The 9,610-nt window shown below is 32.5% G+C and overlaps 1 protein-coding gene across 1 annotated transcript in view; it reads right to left on the bottom strand.

The window, feature by feature from the left end:
* Window positions 1-46: 46 nt before the first annotated feature.
* Window positions 47-9,610, bottom strand: part of LOC106459678 (sodium- and chloride-dependent GABA transporter ine-like) — a 34,629-nt gene continuing 25,065 nt past the window's right edge. Inside the window, exons 9-11 of the mRNA XM_022386212.1 lie at window positions 6,003-6,102; window positions 3,640-3,740; window positions 47-229 (exon numbers count right to left, since the gene is read on the bottom strand). Coding sequence (XP_022241920.1) covers window positions 47-229; window positions 3,640-3,740; window positions 6,003-6,102 — 384 coding nt within the window. The remainder of the gene's footprint in view (window positions 230-3,639; window positions 3,741-6,002; window positions 6,103-9,610) is intronic.

Below are 9,610 nucleotides of genomic sequence, written 5' to 3'. Positions count from 1 at the left end.
TAAAGGGAATTAAAACTAGGTTTGTAAGAAAAAAAAAAGACAAAATTTAACTTACAGAGAAAATATTGGCTTTTGGTGCATTCTTAAATGCCTGCACAGCCAGAATGAGAAGTGAACTGAGACTCAGTCCCACAAATAATCCTCCAAGGATGTGACTCCACACGGGGTAATGGTAGCTTCTTTGAGTTGGCATTCCACCATCTTGAATGCTATAGTAAATAATGATCACCTGCAAGAGTTAAAAAACAAAACCTTTTACATTGGATCCCATAGAAGTTCTAAATGGCTTTAGTAAAACCAGTTATTTGTTTTATAAAAAAAGGATTCTTAATAGAATAAATACAGAAACATGTTGTATCTTAAGTCTGGATTACATTAGAAGTTCTAGATGGCTTTAGTAAAACCAGATTTTTTAAAAAACAAAGGATTCTTAATAGAATAAATACAGAAACATGTTGTATCTTAAGTCTGGATTACATTAGAAGTTCTAGATGGCTTTAGTAAAACCAGATTTTTTAAAAAACAAAGGATTCTTAATAGAACAAATACAGAAACATGTTGCATCTTAAGCCTTGCTTTAATTGGTAGTTATTTTTATCATATAGTATTCCTAATGCATACATAGCTATAACCCAAATGTCTCAGCTATATTGTTTTTTTTTTGGGGGGCAACCCAGCCCCAGCGAAAGCTTAGTGACCAGGTACTCGGACCTGGTAATTGGCCAAATTTTACTATCTGTGTATCCCTAGTTGATAGTGATCAATTAACAATCAGCCCTTCCTGAAGTGTTATAATAATATAACATTTTAATACAGACTAAAAAAGTTAAGTTAGGGTTAGTGAAGACAACAAATGAAACAATTGATAACATTTGATTTGTTTCTGATATCGTACAATAATAAATAAACTTAGTATTCCAAAAACTGTTTAATTTTTAAGTCTAAGTTCAAGGGAGGACCAGTTCAATCTACACTTTGATCAACACGTGTTATTGGGTTATGCTAGTTTCGGAGAATTCTACTTCTCATCAGTAACCCTGAACACAAGTTAACCAAAGAGAGATAAGCTGGACCTATATCATAGTGAAATGTATTAAACATACTGATAGTGTGAAAGTGCTTTGTATTCACTATGAAGAAAACCTATACACTTTATAGGTGAAGTGAAGAAAAAGTGTCATTGGTCACTACTGATCAGAATAAAGTTTGTTAAAACAACAGTTATTCTTCTATTTAAAAGAAAAAATTTTCAATCCTCAAAAATATAAGATATATACAGTTACTCTTAATCCAATACAGGAAAATTACAAACAGCAAAAAAAATTATCGAACAATGAACAAATTATAGAGTTACTTTCACAGTTGTGTATAATAGTATGGTTTAGAAGCGACTCCTTTCCCATTAAAATGTTTTAAAAATGATAACTGTTATAATCACATGCACATACATATAACACTCAAAACTTTACTAAACTAAAAAGATACAACTTAAAATGACAAGTATATTCCTTTTCACGTACCAATATTTCAAATGAACTGGATGCGTGTTTACACTATTAACACCTGCTGTTAATTATTAAAAATATATCATGGTGATAACAATGCAGAAAGAAGTTTTCATTTGGACATAAATTCAATCAAAAGTTTATCATAACCACACATATTTAGTACTTTATTGTCTAAAACTTTGTTCCTGGAATGTACTGGGTTATAAGATGTTTTCATTTTGACATAAATTCAATCAAAAGTTTACCCTAATCACACATATCTAGTACTTTATTGTCTAAAACTTTGTTCCTGGAATGTACTGGGTTATAAGAAGTTTTCATTTGGACATAAATTCAATCAAAAGTTTACCCTAATCACACATATCTAGTACTTTATTGTCTAAAACTTTGTTCCTGGAATGTACTGGGTTATAAGAAGTTTTCATTTGGACATAAATTCAATCAAAAGTTTACCCTAATCACACATATCTAGTACTTTATTGTCTAAAACTTTGTTCCTGGAATGTACTGGGTTATAAGAAGTTTTCATTTGGACATAAATTCAATCAAAAGTTTACCCTAATCACACATACCTAGTACTTTATTGTCTAAAACTTTGTTCCTGGAATGTACTGGGTTATAATTACAAGGAATCTTACACAGCTTTTGATTCTTCTACATAAACTAATACCTTGCAGTGGAAATATGTGAATCTCTAATGCAACATTAATGCTCCATGCATGGTTTGTATTAGAATAAGAACAAAGTGATGATAGTGATGCAATGAAATATCAAATGACTTGGAATATTTGAGCTCATCTAAAAATCTGCTGTACCTCAGTGGTCTATGTCCTTTTACATGACTGGGATATTTTAGTAATGTACTAGGTCACTTAATGGATTTGACTGTTCAACTTATGAAATTTATTAATGACTAAATCCTTCAGCTCCATGTTGCTGGTTAACTCTTCATCCACACTGGCTTATTTATCATTAATTAAACAGTACTGATTAACTCCTTAATCTTGATGGAACAAGTTAAGCAAGATGATGAACTCCTAAATTTCCCAGGGTTTAGTTTTCTATATTCAACAATTGTTATGGTAAGAATGCCTTTTACAAGCTGTCAAAGCATGATTATAGCTAATTATACCTTTCATAAGATATTATGTTAGGCCTATTACATTTGTAAACACTACATTCTTAATCTAGTCCCTTATGGATTTTCAACAATTAGAAGAATGTATAATAATAATAATACATAATAGAACTTCAACCACACAACATCCATTATATCCATTGTTGATGACACTTTTTGCTCAATCCAAAGTTCCTCAGGCTGGCGAGAGACAATGAACACAGTAAAATAATAATAATAGACCTAACATAATGTCTTATGACAAGTGTAATTAGTTATAGTCATGTTTCACCAACTTGTAAAGGCATTCACACCACAACAATTGTTGTTGTAATGAATGGCTGTGTTTACTGTATCCCAGCCAGCCTGAGAAGCTCTGGATTGAGTGAAATGTGTCATCAGCAACAGAAGAATACAATGGGGTTGAAATACTATTACTAGATACTCTTCTAATCCTAGAAAATCCCTATTATTCTTTTAACAATACATTTTTAATCTAGTCTTTTAGACAAGTATAATTCTATATTCATTTTAGTCAATCAATGTTGGTTAACTCAAACTTTATCAGTTATCTCGATGTATAAGTAATGATTCGTTAGTTTTTATTAAAAGACCAGATTTATCCCCTGCTTATTAAAACTAATAAGACTGTTTTTAATTGATTAAAACATTAAAAGCCTGGTGGCAGTGCAAAAAGAGTATAATTACAGTTAAAAATTTCATGTCTTTATCAACATTATATTACTAAGTAGGCTTATTAATATCTGGACATATAAACTGATAAAAGTAACAAACTGTTCATTAGACATCAAATGCCTGCTAACAGTGATCTTTTTACCAATCTTAGATCATCATCAGATTAGGAATAAGGTACAAAAAAACAGGAGTCTCTACAATTTATTAGCTACAAATACTGACATCACATTAAAACATATGAACAATATTAATCACATTAGTAAATTTACACCAAGCCTCAGTATGTATACGTGTGTGTTTATATGTATACTAACTTACAAGCATAATAACTGGTGCCACACAGTAGAGACATACAATGAAATAGAGAGATGGAATCTTTCCTGTCATCTGTCGGATGTTAGCAACCAAATGCTTCACTCCTGTAATACAAAACTCTCTGTAACTACACACTGCAAATTATTGATGTCACAATACTTACAATCATATTTTGTTAGCTGCTTCATAATTTATTACATCCAATGCTACTACAAGTGTTTTTTCATATTGATGACACTCTTGTAAAATTTTTTTCCTACCATCTTTCAACAAAATTCCAGATTTTCCAACCCCAATATTTAAATTTTTTCCTCATAAATCTTCTTCATTAACATCAATTTAGTGTATAACCTGGTTAAACTGTAATAAAAACTTCAGAATATGGTACTACATAAAAAAAAGATCTTCAAACATAGGCAATAAAATGTTACAATTTTATGTATAAAATAAAACAAAAAATAGCATCTATACTATTATAAAATATTACGATAATTAACACCAGATAAAATAACAGAGTGACTGATCAAAATTGTTACAACATATCAGTAAACAGTATAATTGAGAAACTTGATTTACATGTGCATGTAGGTTTTGAGGTTTTTGGATAATTTTTCAATTTTTGTTTATTTTATCACCCCCTTTTTTTTATTCTGTAACTTTAACCAGATGTTTCCAGGTTTGCGATAACCCTGTTTTTGTAACAACTGTATGAATAACCCATACTATAGTTCCTTCATCACACTACGACGGCTAACACAGTGGACACATTAAAAACATTTGATGAAATATCAAGTGCAACATAAGTTTCCCAAAACTTTTATGAGTGATGTTCATTTTAAAATCTTGCAACTGGCACTTGAAAAACAGGAAACTTGCATACCATATTTGCCCAAATTTTTCTAATGCATTACTTTCCAGTTTTTGTATCCCTTATGACAGCTTTCATAATACTTTGAAGCCACATTCTTAATGTCTTAAGTATTACCTCATATAAAACTAGCTGTGTGATTTACACCCATTTCACTTCCAAATCCTGTAGCTCAAAATATTACATCATCCAAAACTAGCTGTGTAATTTATGCCCAATTCATTTCCAACTCCTACTTCAAATTATTACCTCATCCAAAACTAGCCATGTGGTTTACACCAACTTCACTTCTAAATTCTTCATCTCAAAGTATTACCTCATCCAGAACTAACCGTGTGATATATGCCTAATTCATTTCCAAATTCTGCAGTTTAAAAATGCTGACACCACATATGTCACTTGACTAGGTTAATGTAATATGGTTAGTTTAAACTGCAACTATCACCTTTACTTAGCATTTACAAATCACAGAATGTTTAATATAAAGTATACATACAAGCAGAGCTGAAACACACAGAATACAGTAAAACATGATGTAAAATTGTACAATAAGGAAACATACGAGAGAAAATGGGATCAAAGGCTGTTAGAATTAAAAAAAAAGGGTTGAAAAGATAATTTTGCTGAAACTAAAGAAAGTAAAAAAGAACTAGAGGGTTAGAAATAATTCCCACATCTCCAACCGATATTTTATACACAAACATGAAATGCAATAATCTTATGTCTACAGAATTCCAGTTTAGAACAGGTCACTGTTATCGTGCTACTTAGTCATCTTGAATTTTTCAGGAAAACGGTAAAATTGGGAAATTTGATTTATAGATTGCATATTTTAGTTAAAATCACCCTACAAACTACAGATCATTGATTCAGTGTGAAAAGTCCTTATCAAAGAATTCCAGAATAATTTAAGAAATCTTTATCAGCAGTAACAGACAATGTGGAGACCTTTGGAGAGATAAAGTTAAACCCATGTTACTCACAATAAATAAAGCACTTGAATCACAATTTTATTCAACTATGAATATCAAAGTGAGACCTTCTAGAGCTGATGAAAATTGAAATAGACGTTCTCAACTTTTGAACACTAGATTGTGTATCACTTTCAATGAAATAACAATATAAAGGTCTTTTTTTTTCAAATTATAAGTATATAATGTATTCTGGGTAATTATTTTTCACTGTAATACATTCCCATAATGTTAAAGAATGGCCTACTTAGCAGTTGACAGCAGGATTCATACACTTTTTAAGGCTTCAGTGACACATTTTCAAGGTTCATTCTTTTAATATCCATTTCAAGGCCATTAGGCAAAGCATTTATAATTTATTGTGTTTCTAATCTACTAATATGGTAAAAACTAAAGAAAAATAAGATGCTATGGTGGTGTTTTCCAATAGTTTTTGCTTACATATTAAAATTATTCAAGAAAAAGGTAAGGTGATCTTATAACACTTTATATGGCATATACAGAAATGTTTGTCTTTCAAAACTTACCATACAACCAGGACAAGGTACAAAGTTCAAGAGTAGCAATGACAACAACCAATATTACTGAAAGATAATGATCCATCAACTTGAAGTAGTAGATCCCTCCCTGTTGACACATGGGTTGATCATTTGAAATATTCATTATTATTTTTTGTTATTATAATCAAACCTGATTCAAAAAATAAATAAATTGTCCAATTTCTTTATCATTTTAAAACAATTCTAATATTAACAATCATTAGTGAATCATACCAAAACACACTAAGTTCAAAGAATTATCATTTTAAAACAAATATGTGGTGCAAAGCAAACCAATTCTTTGAACTTAGTGTGTTTTGGTATGATTCACTAATGATTGGTAATATTAGAACTGTTTTAAAATGATAATTCTTTGAACTTAGTGTGTTTTGGTATACTTCACTAATGATTGGTAATATTAGAACTGTTTTAAAATGATAATTCTTTGAACTTAGTGTGTTTTGGTATACTTCACTAATGATTAGTAATATTAGAACGTATGACCTTGTAGGTGACCTTGAATGACATCAGTGGCATTTTCACACCTCATTCCATACATCTAACAATTATTTTTCTATACCTCTACATTTCTGAATTATTTTCCTGTCACTGGACATCTGACTCTCTCTATATGTGTGTCTTAAAAGACTTGATTTTTCTTTTTGAAGTATGTTTGACTACAAATATTCTCAGTTTTCACTTTTATAAGATATAGCATTGTTTCTAAATATTTTTAACTGTATCCAATATGTTAGAATTCACCATAGTGATATTAGATTATGTACATACTATTACAAGTTCTTAATGTATAGTGTTGTAGGTAACTGAAAAGTAATATTAAAGGTGTGACTTTGCTCTTCAATCCTAGGTTTGTGTAACAGCCTTTGTTGTGGTAAGAGGTGAATCTCCTTCTGACACTACTCCATATGCATGGAGGGAATGCATTTATGTCTATAATTGTTGTTGTTTCGGAATGATATTGGTAAATGAAGGGCTCAAAAACTTAAGGAGTATTAAAATAAAATATATAATAAAAACTTCAACATAAGGAAGCACACAAGCACTGTGCAGCAGTTGCTCCCAAGTCATCTAAATAATAGCACGGTATTCAGATGAAGGACAGTTTATCTTGATCCTATTTTATGAAGAGTGTAAGCAGAATGCTTGAGTTTCCAGATGAATATCGTCCTTCACAGGATTCGAAATTAGCGGGGGCCTGGGAGCCAATAAATCCCCAAAAATGCCAGTGGGCACATAAAAAGTGTCTGCTCGGTAGCCCATGTGGCCCCTTAAATTTAAGAGCCATTAAAAGTTTGACTCCCCATAAACTGATCTAAGCATTTCTTAACCGAGCAGAACCTATGACAGACCGTGAATGGACATTCCCAAATTTACAAACACTCATCACTCATTTACAATCCACAAACGTTGTCACTATGAATGCCTGTATATTCAAAATAAATACACTTTCATTAATAAGAATGGCATCACTTTGTCTAATATTCAAACTTTCTGTATCAGCGTAATCAGTGGCGGATTAAGGCTTAGGCTGTTTGGATGACCACCAGGGGCCCATGGTCTATGGATGACACAGGAAAAGAAAAAAATTAAAATCAGAGGAAATTCATAAATATCTTATTATGTTAACTCTCTCTCGATACGGGTTCAGTCCCACGGACCAACCATGTGAACATTTTGTACCAGTATAAAGTTTTAATAATATAACTTTGAATACAGTATGTGTATCCTCAAAAAATTTTGCAGATGTTTATTAAACATTTGTACACACACAAAAAAAAAATCAGTTTCGTTAATGAAGTATTTTTACTAAAGACAAAAATGAAATGGTTTGACTTGTTTTTTTGTTCATGAAATATGAGTTCACAACAAAATAAATTGAATATATTTAGTTTCCTTTAAATTCACATAACATCCGCTACTTAATTCAGTGATTTTTCTGACAACCTCCACTACAGAGTAGATTTTGCAATGAACTATAGGATTGGCCCCTAGAAATACATGTTTTGGGGGCTAACGTGGCTCGCTAGCTAAACAAAAGTTATGCGTGAACACTGCTTCACATCGGATGACAGAAAAATATGTGTCAGCACCTGCATACTACAGGCAGACCAAGAAAAACAACCAGTATTGAGAATGAAGCCAACATTTTGGAATTTGGCACATTTTGACTACTTGTCCCACTATTTTGTAATACTGTTAGGATGTATACCTCATCTGCTTTTATTCCTTTAACTTGTTGTTGTGAAACAATCTTGGTAATTTTTGGTTGAAGGACATGACCTTGAATGACTTCAATGATATTGTCACAGTGTAGGCTCACACCACCTCATTCCATACTGCTAACAATAAATTTGCAATACCTCTATATTACTAAATTATTTGCCTATCGGCAGATAAAATAATAGAGAAAGACAGAGGAAAAAAAATCTTCTGCAGTCTAACATTAATTTTATCACAAATATTCATCATCATCATCATAGACAGCAGTACATCGATAATTCTACCGATGCTTAGCTGCCACACAATCATTAATTATTATTACAAGAAAATGGGGACAAAAGTGGGATCTAACACGCCATGAATACGGAAATGGTATAGCACATACAGGCGGGGGCACAGCATCTAAGCCATGCATACACAAGCACTTGGGACAAGTCCTCTGGGCGAGTCCAGCGACATCAGCACGACAGCTTCCTTGCGGCTTTCACTGCCACGCATCATAACATGCCTCGCTCGCCAGTGGACTTGGCAGACAGACAAGATTGGGCAGACAAACCAATAAGATGCCTATAGCACGACCGCCACTGAGCCCGGTTTCTCGCCATATCCTGCAGAGTTAACAGCCATTGGTCTGCGTGTCGCAAAAAGGGCCTGTCTATCTACCGAGTCAAATGCTCCCCTGAAGTCCAAGAATACGGCGATGGTCGGTTGTCTGTACGCATGTCTCTGCTGTAGGATCTGTCGAAGGGTGAAGATGTGGTCAATGCACCCCTACTGGGTCTGAATCCCGCTTGCTCCTCTCTTATACCCTTTTCTCTATCTGGGGTGAGTCGGCGCATGTAAAAGAGCGGCTAACAGCCTGCTTATAACTGGTGTGAGGCTAATGCCCCGGTGGTTGGCACAAATATTAGGATTATTTGTTTCAATGCTTTAGCAGTTTTTGACATTTAACACCATAATATTAATTTATTTTACTTTTTAAGACGTATAAATAACATTTCAGATAAACTTTTGACTGCATCCTGATCCAGCCCAGCTGACATACGAGTTCTGCTATTACATGAAGGGCCTCCTGCCTAGTGAATGTCGTAGACAGAAGAAAGATCTGAAATGTTATTTTTTACAGACACCTCCAATTTGAAATTAAACTAAAAAGCAAATGAAAAAACAATGATATCTTTAGTGACAAAGATTCACATTAGTGTGTCAATACGTTGTCAATGATTAACGGTTTCAACAGCATGTGTCGACATACACAAAAACTGATAAACAAAGAATTACCTGCTAAAATAGTGTGATTTTTATCATAAATATTAAGCCTAACAATTTCTAAAAACACTTTTAGAAAAGACTTA

Source organism: Limulus polyphemus, unplaced genomic scaffold, assembly GCF_000517525.1.
Source record: "Limulus polyphemus unplaced genomic scaffold, Limulus_polyphemus-2.1.2 Scaffold647, whole genome shotgun sequence".
Taxonomy (NCBI): Eukaryota; Metazoa; Arthropoda; class Merostomata; order Xiphosura; family Limulidae; genus Limulus; species Limulus polyphemus.
This window is presented reverse-complemented; position numbering and strand designations above follow the sequence as displayed.